The sequence below is a fragment of the Trichosurus vulpecula genome, chromosome 8, assembly GCF_011100635.1.
Source record: "Trichosurus vulpecula isolate mTriVul1 chromosome 8, mTriVul1.pri, whole genome shotgun sequence".
Classification (NCBI taxonomy): domain Eukaryota; kingdom Metazoa; phylum Chordata; class Mammalia; order Diprotodontia; family Phalangeridae; genus Trichosurus; species Trichosurus vulpecula.
The window spans coordinates 33,730,698-33,756,462 of NC_050580.1; the positions used below are offsets into that span (position 1 = coordinate 33,730,698).

General features: G+C 48.6%; 1 protein-coding gene across 5 annotated transcripts; it reads right to left on the bottom strand.

Annotated features, from left to right (window-relative positions):
* Positions 1 to 567: 567 nt before the first annotated feature.
* On the bottom strand, positions 568 to 21,178 carry TBATA (thymus, brain and testes associated). 5 transcript variants are annotated; one of them, XM_036769600.1, is made up of 11 exons: positions 21,014 to 21,108; positions 19,567 to 19,622; positions 19,386 to 19,464; positions 16,301 to 16,530; positions 13,143 to 13,307; positions 9,092 to 9,183; positions 7,351 to 7,509; positions 6,195 to 6,276; positions 4,838 to 5,003; positions 2,675 to 2,727; positions 593 to 808 (listed from the first exon to the last, which is right to left on the bottom strand). In XM_036769600.1, exons 3-11 carry the CDS (start codon positions 19,433 to 19,435, stop codon positions 741 to 743), a joined length of 1,065 nt encoding a protein of 354 aa, XP_036625495.1. In that variant the 5' UTR covers positions 19,436 to 19,464; positions 19,567 to 19,622; positions 21,014 to 21,108; the 3' UTR covers positions 593 to 740. The 5 variants fall into 5 exon arrangements, with proteins under 5 accessions (XP_036625493.1, XP_036625494.1, XP_036625497.1 ...); XM_036769601.1 differs by lacking the exon at positions 21,014 to 21,108 and adding an exon at positions 21,117 to 21,141 and having other exon boundaries at positions 741 to 808; XM_036769599.1 differs by lacking the exons at positions 19,386 to 19,464; positions 21,014 to 21,108 and adding an exon at positions 21,117 to 21,178 and having other exon boundaries at positions 581 to 808.
* Between the last annotated feature and the right edge of the window lie 4,587 nt (positions 21,179 to 25,765).

Below are 25,765 nucleotides of genomic sequence, written 5' to 3' on the forward strand. Positions count from 1 at the left end.
ACACAGGAGGGCCTTGATAAAGTCTTATTCACTTTGATTCTTTTCATGGTCATGTCCCTACCCCCGGTGGGCAGAACTAGTTCCAGGAAGAGGACAAACAGGTGACTCTTTGGATTCAGGCATGGAAACAGAGAAGCTAGGGAGCGGGTTTAAAAACTGGGGTGGTGGGAGGGGTCTACAACTCCTGTGGAGACCAGGTTTCCCCACTTCAGTGGGACCATAGGGCCCTTAGGTCCCCTTCTAGGCATGTATGCTGTGCTGCTCAGTGGCAGAGATCAGGCATCCCATGAGGAGGTGCTAGGCTAAGTTTGGTCTAGGTCAGGTGACAGCTTCCTTCTCTTCTCCCTCCTCACAATCTGTGATTAGGAAATCAGTAGAGAATCCTTAGGTTTATTGGGAGGAAAGGGGACTATTTAGCCTAGAAAAGAGGACCCTGTGGTCAGGAGGCTGAAAGAGGGGCTGGATTTGTTCTGGTTGGCTCCAGAGACATAGGTGGGAGTGAGGATGCTTCAGTGGAGATCATCCCCTCTCCTGGAAAAACCACTCAGAGCGCGTGGCCGAGGAATTGTGGGTCAGCAGTGTCATCTTGGTAAACCAAAGACAACGTATTTTATTTTACAGAGAATGTCCCAGGCAGCCACCCAGATGAAGGCCATCACTTAGGAGAACTCCCAGCATCAAGCAGGAATGGCCTCGCATGGGATGCCCATGTAGATGGGGGGAATACTTCTGGGACTCAGTTACATTTTCTTCTTTCTGTCCTCTGGATTTTCACAAAACTGTAGAACCTCAGCATCACCGATGCATTCTGGGAAAAGAGAAATCATGCCAGGAAGGGAAAGGAAAGGAAGGGGAAGGAGGAGACTGCCCAGTGTCCCCAGTCTAAATGCTTTCTTGAGTCTGAAACCAAGTTGTGGCTATGAGTGAGCAAGAGTGCCCAGCTCGGAGTCAGAGGTTCTAATCTGGGCTTGGTGGCTTACTCCCTATGTGACTGTAGCCAAGTAATTTCCCTTCTCTAGAACCTGGTTAAATAAAATGAAATAAAAAGGTTGGATTAGGCCCCTTCTAGAGCCACATCCTAGGATGGGATTGTGTGACTTTGGACCAGACACTCTCCCATGCTAGGCCTGGGCCTGACTGAGTAACTCCTCTTTCTCATGATGCCTTGGCATGTTTACCACATGACTGCCCCACTGGTCAAATCTCCGCCTGTGACAGGTTCAGGTACAAAGGAAAGTCTGTCGTGGCAGACACGGAAAGGCTAGGAGTTTGGGCTGATTGATCCAAGGAGGCCTCACAGAGGAACTCAAGCTAAAGGGAGGCTCTTCTTGCCCCAGGCATCAACCACTCCCTTTATTAATCAACCAACATTTCTTAATTACCTACTATGTGTTAGGCACTGTGCTAAGCCTTCAAGCTGATTCATTTATCTTTCCGGGGAGGCAGGGGCCCTGGCCAGCCGATCTCCAGAGTCTTAAGTCCGGTTCTTGTGCCATTTTAGAATGGACATTGACAAGCATCATTGGTAATCAAGCTTTGGTGGGAAGGGGGTTGTAGGAGGCAGTTTAAAGCATTTGTTAAGCACTTACTAGATGCCTGGAATTATTTATTCTAGTTCATTCCTGGAAACCATGCTATAAAAGGATTCAGTGAGAGAACCCAGGAGAGTTAGCTAAGTATTTGAAGGGCCGTCCTATGACTGAGGGCTAAGGCTTGTTCTGCCTTGCCCAAGAGGACAGTACTAGGGGCAATGAGGTGATTGGATGGGGTAGGTCACTGCAGAGGGGCAGATTTAGGCCCTTTCTAAGCGACAATTTTACAGATTAGAACTGTCCAAAAATGGAATGCTTTGCCTTAGGAGGTAGTGAGTTCTCCATTACTGTAGGGGAATAACTGGGTAGTCACTTATTAGGGATGGTGCAAAGAAGATTCTTGTCGAGGCATGGGGGGTGCTGCATGAAGTCCCTTCTGGGGTGCTCGCACCCTTGATTAAGTGGAGTTGGGGTGATGGATACTACTTTGCTCCTCCCACCATTTGTTCAGGTGGTCATAATGAAAATGCCTGAGATCCATCTGGGCTGAGTTGTCTGCCCTGCTAAATCTGAAGAGGGGGGTGTCTGGCCAGGCCAAGGCAGGGGGAGATTCCATAGCTAACACCCACAACTCTGAGTCTGTTCATTTTGGAAACCGATAATCTGCCATTTTAAGGCTCTTCAACAAGATTCTGAGCTTCCTGATGACAGGAACAGGAACTCTTCTCTCAAATGTAATAATGGCTAGCTTTTATGGAGTGCCTGAAGGTTTGCAAAGGGCACTATTCCGTCCATTCACTATTTGGTAACTCCTGGGGGAGAAAGGAGTGGGGCACCGGAGTTGGGGGCAGCTCTGGTTTGGGCCCAAACTGACTTCATTTTGCAGATACCAGCCCTCTAGACAGGGTGGATGGACAGTCTGAGCTTTGGCTTGGGAATGAAAAGCAGCAGAGGGAGGGGGTCCTTGGCTTGGCCAACCCCCTCAGTGTTCAGGTCCCCACTGTTGGGATGGGAGGCAGGAATGGCCACTGTCAGAGGACTTCCTAGTGTCAGACTGTTCTCCTGGCCCCCCTAATTCCATAACCACAGAACACAGCTTGAGAAACTTGAGTCTTTAGAAGTTCGAGTGGAATGGCTTTTACCTGGTTTTTCATGTGATGATACAGGTTCTGTCTTTGCTTTTGGTCCATTTTGACTATAACCAAACAGAGAGAAGTTTTTTATTGACATTTAATCAGTTAGACATGGAGTAGGAGTGTGTGTGTATTGGAGAAGGGGTGTGTGTGTGTGTGTGTGTGTGTGTGTGTGTGTGTGTGTGTATTGCTATTCTGGGCCATGGTTTCTCCCATTCCTGGTATTTTGGTGGCCAATGGATTACCCCTTCAGGAGAGGCTGCAGGAGCCAGAAGAGGACAAAGCTACTCTGGTCACTATGGATTATCTTTAGGACTGCCTAGATTTATTATCATCATCATTATTATTACTAATAATAATCATCATTATTTGTCAGAATTTGATCCTAAGAAATTGGAGGCTGATGGTAAAGAATCCTTGCATCGGAGATGCAGACAACTCTAGACTCCCTCATCTGGAGAGAGGCTATCCCCCAGATTCCCGGTAATTTAGAAGAGGCTTGGGTGGCCAGCTAGTCTCTTCTATACCTGACTAAGAATCCCCTCTGACCTCCCTGACAAGTGGCCAGCCAGCCTTTGCCTGAAGACCTTCCCCAAGAGTAGGGGCTGGGTTATTTTACTTTTGGACAGATCTTATCATTAGAAAGTTTTTCCTTACATTGAAACTAAATCTGCTACTTTTGGAACTTTGCCCCTCCACCCAAGAGCCCACAGGAATTCCAAGTGTTGGGCAGGGGTAGGACCTTGAGGATGTTATGCCAATGATATTAGAGTGAAAGTCAGCACTGATAGGGGCAGGACCCTCTGGATCTCCAGGGGAATGACATCTGTCTCAGTAAAAGTTATAGGGATGGGACAGAGGGCTTTGCCCTAGGCTGCCAACCTTCCAGGAGATGGAGCCTAAGTCCTCTTTTCTTTTACTATTGTATCACTTCCTGGTTTGTGTGTGTGTGTGTGTATATACATACATACATGCATACATACATATATATATATGCATGTGTGTGTGCATATATGTATGTATATATATGTGCATGACTACAACTTCTGTTCCATTGTGGGTATGTTGGACCAGGGGTATTGTTGCAGAGGTGGGAGGAAGACTTTCTTCTTCCAGGAGTTGGCTGTTACAACTACATTGTACCCAACCAGGGTAAATTTCCCTCTAAGTGTCAGGTCCCCACCCAGGCTCCCCACCCCCAATCTCTGCTACAGGCACTAGAATTCCTAGTTATGACTCTAGGATGGAAGATGTTAAAAATATGACTCAGTGAAGATGAAATCCTGTATTGTTTGGAGAATGCGGGAATGTTAATTTGTGCCCCAAAACAATGAGTGGTAACTGAAATTTATATAGCACTTCCAGGTTTGCAAAGGGCTTTATATACATTCTCTCCTTTGAGCCTCACAACAGCCTGCTAAGGTGGGCACTATTATAAAGCCTGTTTTATAGATGGGGAAACTGAAGCTCAGAGATGTTCAGTGAGCTGGGCGTAAACACACAGCTAGTGAATGTTAGAGGTGAGACTTGGACACGGGTCTGCCTTAGCAACTAGTTATAAGTATGTAGGCAGGTGAAATGTTTAAATAAATTTTGCTCAGTTCAGGTTCCCTACTCTGCCTGAAGACCTCCAGGTGTCCCCCTTTTGGGGAATGTCTACAGAGGATTCCTGCTCAGGAATGAGGGGTTCGGTCAGACTTTGAGGCCCCTTTACAACTGTGGCGACTTGGAACCCCAGGACTTGCTGTAGAATTCTTTTTGTTTGTTTTTTGTTTTTGTTTTTGTTTTTTGCTGTAGAATTCTGACTCTTCCCTTTGCTCCTGTTGACCTTGGACAAATCACATAACCCCTCTGGGCCTTGGTTTCCTCCTGTGTAAAATAAGGGTTTGGACTCTGATTCTCTAAGCATCTGCCTTGCCCACTTCACAAGGTTGGCTCTCCAGGAGGGTAAGGGAGTACAGGAGGACCGGCCTAAGGCAGCCGCAGAGGAGGGATCTACCCCTGGTAAGCTGCCGTACATTGGGAGGGTCTCTTCCCATCTCTGGGCCTCAGTTTCTTTGTCCGTTAAATGAAAGTCATCGGACTGGATGATTTCTAAGTTCTCACTGATTGAGACTTGAATGATTTGATCATTCTGGCACATCTATCCAGCTAGACCTGAGGTTTGCCCACCTTTGCTTCAGACTCCTCTGCGGTATCAGGCTTTTGCTGAGGAAGCCTGGATTGTTGGGGTCAGTGGAGCGAGCTGTCATGATCCTCTCCTCTGGCAAGGATATCAGGGGCTCCAGCATCAGACCGGCCACGGCTGTCTGGAGGAGGCCCAGGACTAGGTCCTTTTCTGCAATGAGGGTGCATGAGGGTGAGTAGTGGGAAAGGGGTGTGTGTTGTGTGTGTGTGTGTATGTGTGTGTGTGTGCACGTGCGCGCATGAGCAGTGGTCATCGGGCCCACCCCGTCCTGCCTCCCTGGTCCTCTGAACCCAGCTGGACAGGTGCTCAGGATCTAGGAGGTGAGTTCACCTTCTTGGCAGCTCCATCTCTGGCATGGGAGAATTTGGGGGTGACTTAAAAGAGAGAGATCTCCTTCCTTTCTTCCTTATTTTGGCTTTGTAGCAGCCCTCCTGCTCCCCCACCCTTCTCTCTCCTCTCCCTCTGCTCCCAAAGGACTAGAAGTTGAGGCAGCTGTGGCATTAGGTTATTGCTTTTCATGTCAACTCTCTGTCAAGTATTCATCTTTAGGTCTGACTCATCTACCCCCGCCCCCATTAACCCTCTACCTCCGTGGCTGAGACTGTGCCTTTGATGCCTTCATCTCTCAGCAGCTACATGTAGATGAGCCTTCAAGGCTTACTTTAAATGCTGTCTCCTACATTTTTGTCTTTATGTCTCCAATGCTTTGAGCATTACCAAATTTTTTTTTTGCCTTGGATTTGTGATTTTTTTTGGACACTGGACATATGATTCAATGTAGGAAACTCTCCCTACCAATGTAGACCCAGCACCTGCTGTATCTCAGAGTTCCCTGGGGGGCTCTGAGAAGCTGAAGAAGGCTTGCCTAGGGTTGCGCAGCCAGTGTTACTCAGAAGGAGGATTTGAACCTAGGTCTTCCTGACTTCAAGAAAGGTTCTTTATCCACCACATTACAATCAATACATAGAGAAGGTACTGAATAAATGTTTGTATAATGGAATTGAATGTGTATGACACCTGGAATGTGTCTTGAATGTCTTTCAGGAGTGAATGTCTTGTATTTCCCAGGTCACTTTGAGCTCCCTTTGTAGTCTACTCTCCCATGACAGCCCAGGGCTCTGCATCTAGTGGCCCTTTGCTCTGTGAGGGTCTGATGGTAGCACCATGAGGAAAGGAGAGGGGCCCACACTTGGAAAAATGTCTGGGCCCTGCCCAAGGGCTTCACACAGTTCTAGAACCTCAGGGTTTCAGCCCCTTAGAATGAAGGACTCTAGGAATCCCAGAATCTTAAGAGCTAGGAGGGACTTTAGAGACCAATTGACCCAATGTGTACAACCTTACCCCTGGGGCTAGCTGAGATAAGCCAGTACTGGATGGCAGTCAGAGAGTCTGTCTGTAGGATCTGACACAGCAGTTCCAAGATCTGTTGGCAGAAGAATCCGGTGGGCAGGTCAGTATGACTGAACCCATGAGCTTGCTTGATCATGGGGATCAGAGCTCACAGCTTTAGTTGGGCATTCTCCATGCTGTCCCCTCATCCCTGCCTGCCATCCCAGCTCCAGGAATACTCAGGTGCTTGATTATCCTGAGTACTAGAGATGTCCATGGCCTTTCTGTTCCCCTCTAGTAGCCCTGATTGTAACATTAGGTTCAGAACTGGACAATCAGACCTGAATGTATGTGGCTCTTGATGATAGAGGGGTAGTCAGCTGGTGCCATGTGAGAGAACAAGGAGAACTCTTGCTCGTCCCCATCCCCATCCCCAGGGATAAGGGAGAACTGCATAGGATTGACATGTTAAAGTTGCTGTTTCAGCTCCCTTCATTCTTGGGGTGACTTCATTTCTTTCACCTTTCTTGGCATCAGCTAGAAATGGGCCTGCCCCCCTAGGATGTCCTCCAGGGGCTGCACCCCCACCCCTGGGGCTCAGGTCTCACCTTCATTTCAGGGTGGGGAGGGAGAATCAGACCATATGGTAGCCCCAGCCTCAGGGCCCCAGGTAGAACCAATCTCTAATTTCAGAATCCTTGGTAGAAGGTGTTTTGTCAGAGTGGGCAAGTCAGAAGTCCATGTCCCAGAGTCAAGCTCTGTTCAGACATAGCAATGGGTCTATCTTTCTCAGTAAAATCATGAAATGGAACAAAGATGATTTTTAGGCCTCTGCCCATTATGAAAACCCACCCCCTCCCCAGCTTGGAACCTCTCTCCATTAAAATCTAGTCATTCCATTTCCCTCTCTCCCTCTTCTGGAAGGGTCCTAGGGAAGCTGTTACTGCACAGGATCTCATCAGGGATGAGTTAATACATAGCTGAGAACAAGGATAAGACACAGGATTGGGAGGATCCATTTTAAGGATGGCTAGCCCCATTTGGGACAAATGCACAGTTCTGGTTAACAGCCGTCTAGTAGATAAGGATTGGGCTTGTTGAGAGAGCCTCACTGTGAAGTTCTGGAGCTGGCCTCCCAGGGCTTCTCCTCTCCACCTCTCCAACTCACTAGTAGTTCTTGGTCTTGGACAACAGGTGTCATGTCTTTGCTCTGAAGGTTGCCTCTGGGGGAGGTTCGGGGGGCTCGGCTCATCATGGTCCGTATGTAGCCTGGGATGAGCCTCCCTGTCTGTGGGGAGTACTGGTCCAACCTCTCTGCCTCTTCCTTCTGCCAGAATTACACATGGTCAGTCCTGGAAGGGACCTCAGATCCCATCCAGGCCAACCCGTCCAATCAGAGAAGAGAATATCGAGGACCAGAGAAGGGAAAAGGGCTTGGCCAAAGTCACCCAGCTGGTGGCAAAGCTGGGACTCTTCTGGAAGAGACTTAGGACAGGAGCAAGAGGTAGAACCCAGGAGAAAGAACTAGGTTGGTCTCCTCCTTACCTTTCTTTACTCGATCAACAAACATTTATTAAGCATTTACTAGGTATCGAGCATGGCTTCTCCAGACTGAACTGTCTTTTCTGCCTCTTCTCTACTGCCTGATTCTACCCCCCTCCTCTTCAGGCTCAGCTGAAGTCCTTCCTCCTCCAAGAAAGGTCTTCATAACCTCCCTCTCCTCTGAGCATCCGCTCCCTTTAGAATCTCAGCCACACAACTTCAAAGAGATGTTTATGAAGTGCTTACTGTGTGCAGGACTTGACAGTGTTATCGCCCACAGTTTCACCTGTTTATATCTTTTCTCTCCAATATGAAATTCTAAGTTTCCTGAGAGGGAAGACTTGTGGGGTCCAATGGAAAGAGTTGGGGATTTGGAGCGGGAAGACCACGGTTTGGATCCCAACTTTAAATGCCCGTGTGACTTTGAACAAGCCACTTAATCTCTGGTTCTCTGTAAAATGAGAAGACGGGGTGAGCTTGTGGCTCCAAGAAAGGCTTGTGTTGTCAAAGGTCTTACCTAGAGAACCCCACTTCCGATGCTCTACCCTGGGCCAGCTGCTCCGGCCATCTCAGGGCATGGGAGAAGTAAGACAGCAACGGTCTCATCTCAAGCAGGGGCCAAGAAGATCATGCTTACTTAAGTGGTCTTAGGACCTTCAGAGACCTCAATTCAAGGCCCATCTCTCAGACTCGCTAGACTCCCGACCCTAGACAAACGCTTTCTCCTCCTTGGGATTTTCTTCTATAGAATTAGGGAATTGAACGATCCCTAAGGCATTTGTAATTTTTAGTTATTTCCCCTCTTATACAAATGGGGAAACTGAGGCTCAAAAAGGTGAAGTGATTTTCCCTGGGGGATTAACAGCTAATTAATAGAGGAGCAAGGACCTGAATTCACAGCTTTTGATGCCTAGTTTCAGTCAGCTAAGAGGAGGCCAAATCCAAAATCACTCTACTGATGGTCTTTACTATGTGGTGCCATCCCAGGGAAGGTGGCGTAGCAAGGGCCCAGTGCCCTCTTTTTCATTGGCCCTAAATTGCTTCCTTCAAACCCTCCCCCCACCTATGTCTTCACCTACTCCTCTCTAGCCAGCTCTGGTCTCCCTGCCTTCCTTTCCCCCAACTCTTTCTTACCTCCCTCCACCTTTCCTTTTCCCTTCCTCCCTCCCCTTCCCAGCTGTGCTTTGCTCTCTCCTCCAATTCTGTTCTCCTTTCCCCTCCCCCCAACTATGTCTTCACCTACTCCCATCCCCCAGCTCTGTTTTTCCCTCCTTCCCTTTCCACCTCCTTCCTTTCCCAAGTCAGCCCTCCCTCTCCTCTCCCTCACTCCCTCCTCACTTCCTCTGTCCAGCTCAGTTCTCACCCACCTTTTTCTTCTTCATTTCTGCTTCCTTGGAGAAGGCAGCCACCTTGGAGGCCAGCTCCTTTAGCTCCTCTTTCCAAACACTTGACAACGAACCTGAGAGAAGAGGCCAGGGCAGGGGACAGGGAGTGGGAATGCTAGGAGGAGGCTTTCATAGCCTAGGACCTGTGGGGATCTCTGGTCTCTGAAAGACTAGAGGCAGAAGCCTCATCCTCAAGCTTCTCATGCTGGGAAATAGAACTATAATGAAGGTGGAGCAGCTGGTATTTTGGACCTAAGTGTCAACATCTAGGGAATATTGCTTCTTCAGTAGGGGAGGGGAAGGGGATGGGGAAACGTTGCTTCCTCTCCCAGCCTGTGACATGTTGGGGCATGGGGAGAGTAAGGTGGCTCCAAGGAAAAGGCAGAGGAATCGGGTTAGCAAGGGCAGAAATCCAGGGAGTTGGGGGAGAGGGAGGGAAAGGGCAACTCTATTCTCTCCCCTCAACCCCCCCATGAACAAAACCATATTTGGGCTATTTCTTCCAGGACATGCTTTCTCCTGGCCTTGTTGCCTCTTCCCACCCTCTCAATGCTCTTCAGCTTAGCCTTAGCTTTGCTCGGCCCCCATCCTCCTCTGCCTTTCTTTCCCACTTCACCCTCCTCTGTAGTGAACAAACTCTTCCTCATCCTAGATCTCCTTGATTGCTCACTCCTGGCTTTCTTTTAAAGACACCACACTTCCTGGCGCCATCTCCACTGCTGGGCTGTTCCTTCTCTCATCTTCTCTAATATTCAGATCCAGAAAGAGGAGTAGGCATAGCTTTTTGGTCACCACTTTCACTTTTAGACCCTCTCTCCCCCACCTTCTCTCAGTATCCACCTTCCCTTCCTTTAAAGTTCCTGTCAGTCAATGAGCATTTATTAAGCCCTCCACGTGCCAGGTGAGAGGCACTGTGCTAAGCACTGGGGATACAAAAAGAGGCAAAAGACAGTCCCTGCCCTCAAGGTGCTCACAATCTAATGGGGGAGACAACAAACAAGCAAGTATGAACTAATTATATACAGAATAAATTGGAAATAGACAACAGAGAGAAGGCACTAGAGAAGTAAAAGGGCTTGGGGAAGGCTTCCTGTAGAGGCTGAGATTTTAGTTGGAACTTAAAGGAAGCCAGGGAAACCAGTAGGCAGAGATGAGGAGGGAGACCCTTCCATGCATGGGAGACAACAGAGAAAATGGCGTAGAGTCAAGAGATGGAGTGAAACAGTAAAGAGACCAGCGTCACTGGATCGAAGAGTACATGTTGGAAAATAAGATATAAGAAGACTGGAAAGTTAAGGGAGGAGATGGGTTACGGAGGACTTTGAATGCAAAAGAGAATTTTGTGTTTGCTCCTGGAGGGAATAGGGAATAACTGGAGTTTATTGAGTAGGAGGGTGACATGGTTTGGTCTGTGACCTAGGCTGGCTGAACGGAGGATGTTTTGGACTAGGAAGAGACTTGTGTCAGGCAGACATACCAGCAGGCTATTGCAATATTCCAAGAGTAAGATGATGAGGGCCTGTACCTAAGGTGGTGGTGGTATCAGAGGAAAGAAGGGGGCATATTTGAGAGACTTTGCAAAGGTAAAATTGGCAGACCTTGCCATAAGATCGGCTATGGGAGGGGAGGACGGGGTAAGAGATAAGTAGTAGAGGATGATACCTAGGTTGCAAGCCTGGGGGACTGGGAGCACAGTGGAGGATGGTGGTATCCTCTACAGGAAGAGGGGAGTTTGGAAGAGTGGAGGGTTTGTGGGAAAGGTAATGAGTTCTGTTCTGAATGTGGTGTTTATTTTCAACAAGTTTAATGGACATCCGGTTTGAGATGTCTAAAGGGCATTTGGAGATGTGAGATTGGAGGTCAGCAGAGAAGTTTGGGCAGGATGGGTGGATCTGAGAATTGTCAGCATAGAGATGGTCATTAAATCCATGGGAGTTGAGATCACCGAGTGAAGTAATATAGAGGGAGAGGAGAAGAGGATCAAGGACAGAGCCTTGGCGGCTATCTATTGTTAGAAGGTGTGATATGGAAGAGGATTCAGCAAAGGAGACTGGGAAGCAGTGGGCAGATAGTTAAGAGGAGAACCAAGGGAGAACAGTGTCCTGAAAACCTAGAGAGAAGAAAGTATCAAGGAAGAGAGGGTAATAAGAGTGCCAAAGAAGAATGAGTATGGAGAGGAGGCCATTGGATTTGGAAATTAGATCATTGGTAACTTTGGAGAGAGCAGGTTTGGTGGTGGTGAGGTTGGAAGCTGGATTATAAGGAGTTAAAAGAGAATGAGAGGAAAGACAGTAAAGGCTCCTATTGTTGATAGTTTACAAATGTAGTCACAAAGGGCAGAAGAGATAAAGGATGATAGCAAGGATGGAAGGATCAAGTGAGGGTTTTTTGAGGATGAGGAAGCCATGAACCTGTAGGCAGTAGGAATGGCCTTGAGAAACTGTAGGGTTCCTGGGGGATTGGAGGCTGCGGGCAAAAAGCAGGGTTTGGTATGAGAAGGTGGGAGGAGAGGTGGAAAGCCATTTGATTATGGTCAGATAAATGGTTTTCAGAATTCTTGAACATGGAGGTGGTGAATTTGTGTATGACGGCAAGACCAAGAGTGTGTGTGGCTGAGATGGGGGGCTGGGAGTAAGTCATGGGAAGTGAATAAGTCAAGGAACTGAATGGCCAGGATGTTTGAGGGAGAGTCAATATGCATGTTAAAGTCATTTTGTTTAAAGGCGGGAGTTGGAGGGGAGAGAAAGATTGTGAGCCAGATGCTGAACTTATTGAGGAAGGAAGGAGTGAATCCTGGAAATCTGTAGCAAACAACAAGCAGGATTTTGATTGAGTGGAAGATGTAGATTGTATGGACCTCAAAGGATTGTGATGGTGGTGGGGAGATACTGGAATTGGCCATGGGGACTAAGCAGTACTCCAACTCCCTTGCCTCTGCTGGTGAGCAAAGGGGAGTGAGTGAAAACGCAGCCACTACTAGAAAGGATGTCCAGGGGGCTGTGTCATCAGGGGGAATCCAGGTCTAGTGATTGCTAGAAAAGATTCAAGGCAAAGTTTGTTGCCTATGGAACAGGCATTCAAGAGGGCACAGTGCAAGAGGTAGGTTGTGTTTGGTTGGAGTTTTGGGATGTGAGAGTTAAGGGGGATGGGAATGAGAAATCGGGTGGTGGGGGCTAGGGAATGAGGTTTGAATGATGACCTACAATGGATCAGAATCACTGGGATGTTTATGTCTATGCTGTTGTCTCATCTTAACCTCTCTAGGTCTCAGTATCCTTTTCTCTCCAATAAAGGGAGGGTTGGACTACATGGTTCTAGGCCCTTCCTAGTTCTACATATGACCCTCTTGGTTGCTCTTCTTCCCTCTCCTCTGTGTTCAGTATCTGCCCCACAGTCTTTTCCACCCCAACCGCTTCCCCTTTGTGCCCCCTGGATCCCCAGTTCCTCAAACTCTTCTGCTTTTCTTTTGCAATACTGGGATTGGTTATATCACTTAGATGTATATGCTGTCCCCAGTCCCCCCAACTTCAGTGAATTTCCCCCTGGCTTCAGAATATCTATTTATGGCTCTGCTAGGAAAGACTTTTCACCGGAGGTCAAAACTTCCTTCTTTTTTTCCCTATCCCATTCACATTTTGAAAGTAAGAATAGGAGGCAGGAGGACAGGTACATCCTGCCTCTCTCTCCTTTCTATCTCAACGGGCTCTCTCTCCTTCCCTTTTAAGTGGGAAAGGCAGAAAAGGACCAGATCTTTCTGTCTTAAAGAGAGACTGAGAAAGAGGGATGAAGGGACCAGTTCTGAGGATCTTGGGTTTGTAGATGCCTAGGAACCAGTTCATGGGGGAGGGACAGAGAAATCCTTCATCCTCCCCACCCAATTATACAACTTCTCAGCTATCACCTTGTAATCTGACCTCCTCCTTTTCCTCCTGCATGAGGCAACCCTGGGGGAAAAGGGAGACCCACCACAAACCCCAGATCTGAGCAAAAAGATATCCTTCGGGTGTCTCTGAAGGGCTGCTGCTGTACCTACTCAGGGTTAAGCGGGGTTCCACAAGGGACTGTGGGTCTCCGATGGGCATCTGGATTTGAGGTGCTCCTAAAATGTTGATGGAGCAGTTAGGACTGGATACAGGTGGAGGCGGTGAGGGGTGAGTTATGTTGTCTCTTACAGTGCAAATGGGATTCCCAGAAAGATCTGCTGAGGAGAAGAGAGATGTTGGACTGGGAGGTGAACCTCAGCTGGAAAGAAGTATTCGTCCCTGCCTCCCTTTCTCTCTCCCTCTCATCCTCCTTCCCTCTTTCCCTCCGTCCCTCCCTCCCTCCCTCCCTCCTTCCTTCCTTCCTGCCTCCCTTCTTTCGTCCCGCCCTCCTTCCCTCCTTCCTTCCCTCCTTCCTTCCTTCCCTCCTTTATAGGGACAGAAACTGAACCTGTGATTTCATTGGTATAAAGAACACCTGGATAAGGAGTCCAACTTTGCCAGTACATATTGGCACTTTCACTGAGGCTTATAGGCAATTCCTAAAGTGCTGAGAAATTAGGTGGTTTGCCCAGAATCACACCACCAGTCACAACCAGTTTGTGTGAGAGATAGGACTTGAATGGACTTCTTCTTGGCTCCCAGATCAGCTCTCCATGCAGCTACCTCTCAAATTGGCAAATAAGGTTAGGGTTTGGGTTATTCACTCCCTTATTGAATGTCTATTCAATTCAACAAGATTTATTAAGTGCCTACTATGTGCCAAATACTGTGCTAGGCACTGGAGATACACAAACGAAAATGAAAATATCATAGATTGTCATAGGAGGAAAGGGTCGTGGCTACCAAGAATCGTAGCAGCCTACCTCAGCCCTGTCATTTTACAGAAATTAAGACTTCATTCCAGGGAGGCTGGCCAGGTGGATGGCCTTAGGTCACACAGGCACCAGAAAATGAATGAAAAATGCACTAAGCACAGAGCCCTAGGCTGAGCTGTGGGTATACAAGTGGAAAAGCTAGGAAATACTCATCTAGGGATTCACATTCAAATAGGAGGAGGAAATAAGTAGGAGTAAGCAACAGAGGCTGCCTGGATCTCCCCTTTGCCCTCATCAATCAATCAACAAGGGGGGAGACCTAGGGCAGGGCAGACTTAAAGACAGGCACAGCTGTTTTTAGGTATTTAAAGGGCTGCCATTTTTAAAGTTGGACATGAGGGTATGGATCACATCCTGTGGGAGGAGGGGGGAACAACCTGTGCACATGTAAGAGTAAGGGTGAGCCAGCCCCGCCCCTGGCCTCAAAAAGACCAACATTGGGTCAGATCCTAGAAAAGGTCAGTGCCTCTCTCTGGCTCTTGGCTCAGCCTTGCGTGGCTTTAGGAAAATCTCCTCCTGTGCTCATTTAATGGCTTCCCTTTCCAGGCTTTCTTTGGAAAGGGGGTCCCTGATGCTCAAGGGCTAATGTGGGTCTTGGGCATGCAGCAATGTTTCTTCTGCCCTGCTGGAAATGGAGATGGTGCCAATGACTCCCAGGAGCCTATGAACAAGTACAGAAACACAGAGGGCGGCCAAAAAAATAAGCCATCAGTTTCCCTCCTTGAATTGAACCTGAAAGTTGTTATGGACTTAGCCCCAACATTCCGGTGAAATGTCCTTCTCCCAGAGTCCTTTTTAAATATCCCCAGTGACAACCTAAGGTTTAGAATTCCCTCCTTAGATCAATGGACCTGACTGTCTGCCTCCACCTGGTGGCAACATGTGCAAATGTCAAGGGCCACCATTGAGGAAAGGGAGGAGAGAGGTCATGGGTTCAAAACCCACCTCTGGCAAACACTCTCCATGGGACTGTGGGAAAGTCATTTGCCCTCTCTGGGATTCTCATCTGTAAAATGAGAAGGAGCTGAATTAGAGGGTCTTTAAGGTCTTTTCCAGCTTTAATTCAATTATTCTATCTTCTAATTATCTTTAAACCGGGGGTGGAGGTAAGGTGGGAGGGGGTGGATGGGTCTAGATGTCCTGTTAGTTCCCTTCTATCTCTGAATCTGTGATCTCTAGGGACGAAGGAATGGAGATTCAGGGAGCTCCAATGCAGGGCGTTTCCTCCTCTGCAAATATACTCTATGCCAAAGAAGCCCCACGTCCAGTCTCGTCCCTGAGAGTAAAGGCGTAAAAGGCAATTTTTAAGGTACTTTCTGAAGATCATCTATTTTTACAATGCTATTTGGATGCAGAAAGGCAGAGGAGCATCTGAGGACTCTTCTAGCCAGAGAAAACCTCCTTGAATGTTATTAACAAATAAAAGCTGGCATTTATAGAGAGATTTAAGGTTTATCTAGTACTTGGCAGCCACCAACTCATGGGATCCTCACAATTCTTTGAGGTAGGCAGTAAACGTGTTTGCAGTTCCATTTGACAGATGATGAAACTGAGGCACAGAGGGGTTGGGAAAAAAAAAACACCTTATTCACATTCAGGCAGGATTGTAGGTCTAAGTCTCCTGGTTTCCAGTTCAGGGGTCTTTTCAGGAGTTCTCCAAAGCTGGCCCAGAGAACAGAGTCCTGTCTGACCTAGGACTCAGGATTTTTTGTCTTCTATTCCTGGTTCCCCATCCCTTCTCTCAACTTCCGTGCCTTAATTTCTCAATATTTGTATAAAAAATGGAAGTGAATCTAATGGCTGGAGGATTATGCTGCTGAGGCTTATGCTTGGGTTGCAGAGAGAGGGCCAGCAGGACTTTTGGATTTCTCCTTCAACAGGGATTTGGTGGAGGGGATGGGGAAGGGAACAGCCATGGCCTGAATCTGCTTGGTGGCCTGAACTTCTGGCTGTGGGGAGCTCCCTCTAGGCAAGTAGGCAGTGAAGTGGACAGAATGCTTGGACCTGAAGTCAGGGAGATCTGAGTTCAAATCCTGCTTCAGACACTTACTAACGGTGCAACTCTAGTCAAGTCACTTGGTCTCTGCCTGTCTCAGTTTCCCCATCTGTAAAATGGGGATAATAATGATATCTACCTCCCTGAGTTGTTGAGAGGATTACATATTTGTAAAGTACTTTGTAAACCTTAAAGAGCTATATAAATCTTAATAGCTGTTATTATTAATTTATTTTTATGATTATTACTTCCAGTTTGGAGAGAATGGTGCTTCCTCCATGCCCCTATCCCAGACATGCTGACATTTGCTCCCTCCCGCACCTGCTCCCGCACTTACCTTGAATGTGAGACACTCGGTTGGGATGAGGATTGTGTCTGGAGAAGAAAGAGTTGTGGCTGAGCTGACCAAAGCGAGGGGTGCTCTGGGAACGGGACCGGTTGATCTTGGGCACTTCCTGGAGGCAGATCTCTGCCTTCTTGGGAGTCAACATGATTTCTTTTGGTCTGGAGGTGCTCCGGCTCCTAGACTTCCTCACTAAGTCCTTCCTCAGCGTGCTGGTCTTGTCCCTGAGATGGAAGGAGTGGCAGAAGGGGAAGGTGGTTCAGTGCCCCCCACCCCCACCCTCTACAGCCATGATGAGACTCAGGATCACGGGCTGTCAGAGCTGGAAGGGGCTTTTGAGACCACCTAGTCTGATCTCCCAGGAAGGTAGGTGAGAGCCTTGCCCAAGGTCGCACAGGTAATGCCAGGACCAGCCCTCCTCTGGCTCCAACATTCTTCCTCTCCCACACGCAATCATTCCCTAACAGGACGTTAGCTCTGGAGGGGACCCCAGAGCTCTTCTAATCCTGACCCCATTATTCTGCATGGGAGGAGACTGAGCCCCAGAATGAGGAAGGGACTGGCCCAGAGTCACACGGCTAGGATTTGAACCCAGGTCTCCCACCTCCAAATCCCAGGTTATTGTGAGAGGGTTCCCATTTGACTAAACCCAGGGATCATCTCCAAGTTCCAGAAAGTGAACGTTGTTAGCACTTACCTGCTCATCCAAATGGCCAGGGATGGAGTGATGGATCATTTAAAGGGGAGGTGGAAGGGGCTGGCGGTCTGAGGGACAGGAGGAGGGGGACTTCCCATGAGTCTAGGCTGTGCAGACAACAAGCTGCCGCTACAAGCAGAAGCCTGGAAGCGTGTGTAAGACCATCCCCCAGAGACAGAACTGGGCAGGGACCCAGCATCCTCCCCCGGGCCAGCGAAGTCCTGGCCTTAGTTTCTCTAGTGAAAGCCCGGCTTTCTATACCCCCTAAAGGCTTGCAAGGTCTTTTCCCTGCAGTAAAGCTGTCAGCTGGGTGGGGGTGGGGCACACTAATTACTATCCCTGGGAAAACAGAGTGAACTCAGAGTGGGGAAAGTAATGTAGGAGCAAAGCTCTAAGGCTGGAAAGAACCTTAGGAGGCCATGTGGTGCAGTCCCCTCACTTTACAGGTGAGGAAGGTGAGGCCAGTGACTGGCCCAAGGTCACCTAGGAAACAATTCTGGTGCTTGAAGCAAATTCAGTTGGCTGGGGGTGGGGAGTAGTGTTACAGGGGGGACGGTCGGCCCTGATTAGGAACAGGGGTGTGTGTGTGTGTGTGTGTGTGTGTGTGTGTGTGTGTGTGTGTATGTGCGCTCTCGCGCACGATGAGGTGGTCTGGGCAGTGGTTAAATTTGTGTGTGGTACAGTGGAAAAAGCTTTAGATTTGGAGTCCTAGAACTTGATTTTGAATCCCTACTCTATTACTTCTTACCTCTGTGACCTTACTGAAGTCACTTTACTCCCCTGGGTCTCAGTTTCCCCATTTGTAAAATGAGGGGCTCGGCCTTGATGGGCCCCCAGGGCTCTTCTAGCTCTAGAGTTTCAACCATCTGGCCACAGATGACTCGGAACAGAGCAGGCGGTGACGTCAGGAGGATAGAGCTTGTGAAAGACTGAGTCGGAGCTTTATGTTGGTCCCCTTCCCAGCTGGCTTCCCAGTTTCTCTGAGTGGGGAAGCCTTGTACATCACCTGGGCAGGAAGCTTCCCCTCCCCCCTTCTCTTGAGAAGATGCTTGCAGCTCCGATGGAAGCTCCCAGCTGGAGTTGGCTCCAGGCAGGCCTCCCCAGGGCACTGGGCTTCTTGAGCCTCATTGGTAGCTTTCAGATCTGGTCTAGCTTCAGTCCGGGCCCTAAGATGCCCCAAATTTTCCTGCTTCTGGGCAGTTGCTTCCAGTCTCCCCCATGCCTAGAATGCCCTCCTTCTTCACCCTTGCTGGTAGAATTCCTGCCCATCCCTTAAAACTCGCCTCAGGTGCTTCTTTCTCCTTCAGGTTTTGCCAGATTGTTCCTTTCTATCAATAATGGGCTTTCCCACACAGTGCTTTGTTTACCACCCACCCCAAAGGCCTTATGGTGGGGGGGTGGGGTGGGGGGTGGAGGGGTGGGGGGGCAGCATGGCCATAGTGGAGAGAAGGCTGGCCTTGGAGACAGAAGGACCTGGGTTCAAGTCCTGCCTCTGAACATGCAAGCTTCTCTTTTCTTTTCAGTGATTCCGGGCCACTCTCGAGATTAGATGCCGCTAATGGGTATCGATAGAGGGAGTTTCCCCAATGGAAGTGCTTTACGCTCATCTAATCATGGTTCCAGAACATGCCCTTCCCCTGGATTATTACGCGTCACAGTCATATTGATAAACAACCAACATGCAACAATTCACAGGACCACCACCAGAATGTCAAAGAAAACAGCTCAGAAAAACTTTGAAACTCTTTAAGACTGGTCACCATTGCTCTGGAGCTGGAAGGGACCTTCGAGTCCAACCCCCAGGTGTGTCTTTAGATTATAGAATCATTCAGCTAGGGCTAGGAGCAATGTCGGAGGCCTCATTTTACAAACATGGAAACTGTGGTCTGTAAAGATAAAGTGACTCACCCAAGGCCATGCAAGTGTCAGAAGTAGGATTTGAACCTGGGCTATCTGACGTGAATGGAGGAGTCTTTTCTCTGCACCACTTGGCTTTCTCAACAGCAAAGCATGTTGCTAACCTCTTGATAAAGAGAGGTGGACTACAGGTGAGGAAAGGGACATGTATTGTGAGACAACGTGTGGATTCACTTAACCATATTTATTTGTGATGGGGGTGGGGAGCTTTTGGTAATGATAGGGAATGGTCACTGGGAGGTGAGCACCAATAGATATGTCTTTAAAAACCCATCCACAAATATTCAAGAAATGAGCATAAAACGTACCTACTGGACCAGATCCAGAGGAGGTTCAAAGCTTAGGTAAAACCCAATGTCTGCCCTCACCAAGTTTACAGTCTAATATCTCATCTAAACTGTGTGCCTCCTCCCACAGCCAGTCCAAGGACGCAGCAGGCATGGAATACCCTCTAGTTAAACTGACCTGAACTGAAGGGTTCTCATCCTTGTCTCTAGTGGACAGTTGCGCCCCATTTGGGTGAAGAATCACGAAGGAAACCTGGCTTCAATCGGAATCTCTTTTTGTCTTTAGCTGCTCCCCTCTCCCCATCCCTCCTCATCTCCCACTGCCTGCCCTGATCATTTGTAGTGGGGGGTCAACTTACTGTATTTGAGAATGATCCGACATGTTGGTCTTAACTTCTGTGGTTATTTCAGGATTCTAAAACAAGACCAAGTGGTTGTTGGTACCAGTGTCTGAATGAGACTGAGACACAGACATATAGAGAGGTGGAGAGACAGATAGACAGAGATAGAGGCATATAGGGATGGAGGGAGATAGAGAGAGAGAGAGAGAGAGAGAGAGAGAGAGAGAGAGAGAGAGAGAAAGAGAGAGAGAGAGAGAGACAGAGAGACAGAGAGACACAGAGACACAGAGACAGAGAGACACAGAGACAGAGACAGAGTCAGAGAGACAGAGACAGAGACAGACCGACAGAGAGACAGAGACAGAGAGAGACAGACTGACAGAGAGAGAGACAGAGAGAGACAGAGAGACAGAGACAGACAGACAGACAGAGAGGGACAGAGACAGAAAGAGACAGAGAGATAGTGATAGAGGCATACAGGGAAGGAGGGGGAGAGATAGAGACAGAAAAACAGAGAAATCCAGGGAAACAGAAAGACAGAGAGACAAAAAGAGAGATAGAGACATATAGTGATCAAGGGTGAGAGAGAGATAGAGAGACAGAAAGACAAGAGAGAGACAGAGACAGAGATTGGAATTGGGGAGGCCTCTGGGGGATAGCTTGAAGCTCAATCTACTTCTTGAGGTTCCTCCTTGAGGCCAGACACTAAGGCTTGGGGGGCCTCAGATAGCTTCAGGACTGACCTCCAGCCTCAGAAGTGAACTCCCTGGACATGGCCTGCCCAAACTTCTAGCCTACTAGCTGGCGTGACTAGCCTACAAAGCCAGGGACTTCCCAGGGAAAGTCCCAGAAGGGCCAGGACCTCCTCTACCAAGACAGGCAGATTTTCCCTGCTCTCCCAGAATCCCCTTCCTGCCAAACACGCCCACCTCCCTATTCTCTCCCTGGTGGTTTTCTACACTCGGGGAGGGCTCCTCTCCTGACTGAGCTCCATTTAGCCCAATTGACTCTCTGCTGAATAGGGGCCCCAGTAACTGCTCTGGGACATCAGGAAAGGACCGACAGGGAAGGTGGGACCTTCTGGCTCAAACCCCCCAAGGAGAAAGAGCTGAACGCTGGTCTGAGATCTGGAGGGAAGGGGGTACATGCTTCAGGGTTGATTGGTAATCTATTTCTGTCACCATACTTCTTTAGTTTCAAAATTCCTCTCAGTCCCACTCCCTTCTTCCTTAGCACCAAATCTGGGTAAAAAAAGGGAGTCCCAGGTTTTAGACCTGGAAGGGGACCTTAGAGGGCATCTGGTCTACCTCCTTCATTTGATAGAAAAAGAAACGGGGGCTCAGAGAGGGTGAGGGCCTTCCCCAAGGTCACATGGTTAGTGAGCAGTGTGGCTGAGGTTCCACCCAGGAACCAGCCTAGGGTTCTGGGTCTCATTGGGTGGCCAGGTTCCTGCCTCCCCCCTCACCCCATTGCTTAGATCTGCTGCAGCTCCCTCTCCAGAGGGGCAGACGGCAGCCCCCCCAAGCCTGCCTATGGACTCGGCTCCCCGAGCAGATCTCCAGACTTACGGCTTCGGCTGTCAGCTCTACCATTGTGGCAACATTCCCTTGGAGGGCTGGAGCTGAGGGAGAACTCTGAAGTCTCCAGAGTTCTGTCCGGCCAGAGCCTTTGCATTGTGACTTTCTCTTTTGGTTGCTGGGTTACTGCTCTTCTCCTCCGTAATCTGCTCTCCCTCATCAGTCCCTGGGGCTCCTTCACCTCCCCGGCTCTCCTTTCCCCACACCTGGACGCCGGAGATTCACTCTCTGCTGGGGGTTCTTCAGAGCCGTCTCGACTTCCTGGTTACCAGATCAGTGGGAAGAAACAGAGGCAGGAGACAGACGGGAGTCCTAGGAGAGATGCAAGGCTGAGATCACTCGGGTAGCAGAGAGGGCTCTGGGAACACCGTCCTTCTGTCTCTAGGCTCTGTTTCCACCTGTCTGTCCCTGTTTCAAAGGATAGTGTTGGACCTGGAGCCAAGAAGACCCGAGTTCGAATCTGGATGACACTGGGCAACTCATCTAACTACACTCAGCCTCAATTTTCCTCCTCTGTAAAATGGGGATAATAACAGTGCCCACCTCCCGGGAATGTTGTGAGGATTAAATGAAATAACACGTATTATTGATAACTCTTAAAGGACGCATTAAATGCTGGCTTTAGTATTATTTGGGCTGGAAGAGTTCTCCTGGCCCAGTCTCTGCATTTTACAGATGAGGAATCCTGGGCCCAGGGAAGTTAAGGGACTTGTCCAAGGTCATATGGGTAATATGGTTTAAAGACAGGATTTGAACCCAGGGCCTCTGACTCCAGGGCCAGGGGTCTTAAAAAAACACTCAAAACAAAATGGTTATCCCTTCTTAAGAACTCTCCCTCTTCCCCGCTTCAGATAAAACCTTGTAACAAAGAAATACAGTGAGGCAAAAGTAATCAGTACATTGGCCATGTTGGAAGATGTATGCCTCGTTCCTCACCCGGGGTCCACCACCTTTCTGCCAAGAGGCAGCGGGTGTCAGGCATTGATTAAATACCTACCACATGCTAGGAGACCTAAATGGAATATGGGTCTCTTCCAATAACACACAAGCCTCTGGGAGGTGGGAAGTTTCATATTAGTCTCAGCGCTCTCTGTTGCATAGCCAGCCCACCTTGAAGAAGCTGCCTTAGAGTCTTCCATACTGTCAGAGAAGCCTTTTCAGTGAGAAAATGTGCTGCAATGTGGTCTTTTAATCGGTTTTGGAATCACAAGACCTGGGTTCAAGTCTCAGTGCTGATGCTTAATTACCCATGTGACCCTGAGACATCGCTGGCCCTCAGTTTGTTCGTCTGTAAAAGGGGTACAAGGACACTTAGTATGGCCAACCTTCCAACATTGTTCTGAGAAAAACACTGTAGATATCAAGGCTGGAAAGAAGCGCGAGCTCTCATTACCCTCGATCCTCACCAGCATCACTACTGTTTCTATTTTTTAACGTGCTAATTCCCCCTGCCCCACCCCCACCAGCTTGCAGATCCAGTGTTTCCAGGGAGCCAGCATAGCTGCTCTGTCTCTCCCATGCCCACCCCTTCTTCTCCACACGGTTTATTGGGCTTTTGGCCAGACTTGACAGGCTACCCCGGACTGGCTCAGGTAACCGAATCCTTTCTGGTGGGGAAAAGTGAGTGGCACAAGGCTGGCAAGGCTGCCTTTCGTGTCCTAGGCTCAGGGACAGCAGGGTCCTTACATGAGCTCGGGCTCATCCAGGAGATCCAGGCAGCAAGCCTTGTCTATGTTGAGCTCCCTGAGGGCAGGCCCCTTTGTCACTGAGCAGGAACTTAATGAAAATTTGTTGAATTGAAGTCCAGAAAGCTCCCACTTCACCGACATGCAGAGGAGGCTTTCTAAACGCTTGTTGAATGGCTGTGGGATCTGGGGAGCTCCCTCCCCTGCGCCCGACTGAATCACAGACTCTGAAGGGACTGGCTGGTCTCTAAGCCTATTCCTTTGACTGTAAAATGGGACCAAAGAAACCCAAGGAAGTCATCCAGCTTTTAGCACCATGGAGGTGCGGGGTAGGTTCTTCCTGTTGGATAATAGCATTTTTGCTTTGGATTGGCTCCCTTGGCTTTTGTCCTTAGGGTACGACAGGCATGCACTGGCTGGCTGCTCCAGGCAGCTGAGAGCATTACTTTGTCCCCTCCTCTGAGAAAAGCCCAGAAACTGTCACGAATAAACAAAGCCTTGCTCAGGACCCCCCCCCCCCCGCCCAGTTATTTTTATTGCAAAGAGGACAATCCCTTCATTTTACAGGTGAGTAAACTGAGGCCCAGGAGGCCAAGTGACTCGTCTGAAGTCACACAGGTAACATGCTTCAGAGATGAGATCATCTTGGAGTCAGGAAGACCTGAGTTCAAATCCAGCCTCAGACACCTACTAGCTGTGTGGCCCTGGGCAAGTCACTCAATCTCTGTTTGCCTCAGTCTGCCCATCTGAGGGTTATTGTAAACCTTAAAGAACTATATAAATGCTGGCCATTACTATTGCAAAGAGATAGTTTGTCACAAGGTTTTGCCAAGAGAGGTTCTGAAAAGAAAAAAAAGGATTGAGGATTGGACCGCCACCTCTGCAAATTTCTAGTTTCCTTTAAAACACATCTCAGGTGCTACCGTCTACAAAGAGCCTCTAAGGAGCCCCCCTATCCCACCTGCAAAGTTGTTGTTGTCCGGTTGTTTCAGTCACGTCTGACTCTTCGTCATCCCATTGGGGGTTTCTTGGCAGGGATGCTGGAGAGATTTGCCATTTCCTTCTCCAGCTCATTTTACAGGTGAGGAAACTGAGGCAAACGGCGTGAAGTGACTTGTAAGTAAGTGTCAGAGGTCAGATTGGAACTCATGAAGATGAGTCGTCCTGACCCCAGCCCAGGTGCTCTATGAGCTGTGGTGCCAACAAGTGGAACAATATGGCTTATAAGCTCATGGAGCCATTGGCCACGGTTGTGTCCAACCCCTTTAATTTATAGGTCACGCAGGATTGAAGCTCAGGTCCAGTTCTCTCTCCAAAGGCACCACACTGTAGTGTTTCTGGAAGATGCGGGATCAAATCCTGCCTCTGATGAAGCTATATGAGCCCGGGGTTAGTTATTTACACCTCACTGCCTCAGGACAAGTATCCGTTGGTATAGGGAACTTCTTCAATCAGAGTTTCTTCCATTAGTGAAATCGCTGGTCAAAATCAAAACATCCCTCTCTCCCCCATTCCTCACCCCCCACCCTACACCTTACCTTCCCCCCTACCCTTTTGAATTTACTTCTCAGTGTTCATACTGTGTCTTCTCAGCAGAATGTAAAGCCTATTTCATCTTTCCCCGCTTCGGATTTCCAGTATCTGGCATAATGCCCTGCCCATAGTTAATGCTTAATAAGTGTTGAGTTAAAATAGAATTGAGTGGAGGGCAAAGAGAATTTTGCTTCTGCCAGTACCAAGTAACCCCATGTATATGCCCTGAAGGGACAGGTTGGTTTCCATCCTGGAGGAGAAGGTGAAGGGCATTAGAAATACCTCCCTGATCTTTAGGTTAAGAGAAGAAAATGCTTCTTGAAAAAAAAAGTAGAAATAATTTAATAAGGAAAAAAGGAGGAAAAAAGATGTGCAGAGACAGAGGAGAAACCAGGAGGTTGGGGAGATGAAGAATGGGATGCAGAGAAGGAAAGGAATAAGGTTCTCTGATCATCCTCAGCAGAGAGGTCATCTAGTGATGGATAGATGAAGGACAGGTGAGTGGTGGGGGGTTGGGACTCTTTGCCAAGGGGCACGAAGGTGCCTATTTGCCAACACAACATAAACAAGTCAGAAGTCTGCTAAATTCCTGGGGCGTGCATTCAGGACTTGACAGAAAGCCTCCTGAGACATGTCAGAACTGACAGCCACTGCCCAGGCCTGGTTACTCATGTGGGGACAAATGATGCCCCCAGAAGGAACCTAAAATGCATCACAAAGGTTTTGTGAAGTCTTTGGGGAAAAAAAACACAAACTAAACCCCTGAAGAGCGTAGGTGTTATTCCCATACTACCTGGGTGGAGGCAAGGGATTCAGAAGAGAAAGGCAGATTTGAGAAGCGAATAGAAAGCTGGGAACATGGTGTGTGAGGGCTAGATTTGGATTTCTGAGCCGTATTTTAGAATTGATCCTTGTACTCCTGGCCAGGAACGGGGTGGCCCTACCAAGGACTGGGCAGAACATTTGCTGGGAGTCTTGAGTATCTCATCCAGAGTTGGAATGTGGAAAAGGAAGGGGCTGGAGAAAGCTGCCCACATCAGTTGGCTAAGCCTTATACCACAGAGTAACAAGGGCAGCAAATAAAGAGTGGCAGATAAAAGCACCCATAATTCATGAGGGACACCATCCAAGAGGAGAGCCAGTGATGAAGCCTATGGCCTGAGAGATTTATCTACCACTGCGCCAAGTGTGGGGAATAAGAAGGGTGAGTGAGAGATCTTAACACAAAGTGAGCTGTGGAATGTATTTGGATTTAGAGACAGAGGAGCAGGGTCCCCATTCCTGCTCTGCCATTTTACTTCTGTGAGACCTTAGCAAAATAATTTTCTCTCTCTGAGGCTTAGTTTTCTCATCTATGAAATGGAGTGGTATTGGTTGAAATGCCCTTTAAGGGTCCTTTTTGGCTCTAAATCTATGATCCTA

Excerpts from the sequence above, each read along its gene's own strand:
- TBATA (XM_036769598.1), bottom strand. The coding sequence starts at position 21,140 with ATGGTAGAGCTGACAGCCGAAGCC. Across the intron at positions 16,531-19,566 it reads TCGGATCATTCTCAAATACA|GGACAAGACCAGCACGCTGA; the intron begins GTAAGTTGACCC and ends CTTCCATCTCAG. Across the intron at positions 7,510-9,091 it reads CAGAAATGAAGAAGAAAAAG|AAGGAAGAGGCAGAGAGGTT; the intron begins GTGGGTGAGAAC and ends TAATTCTGGCAG.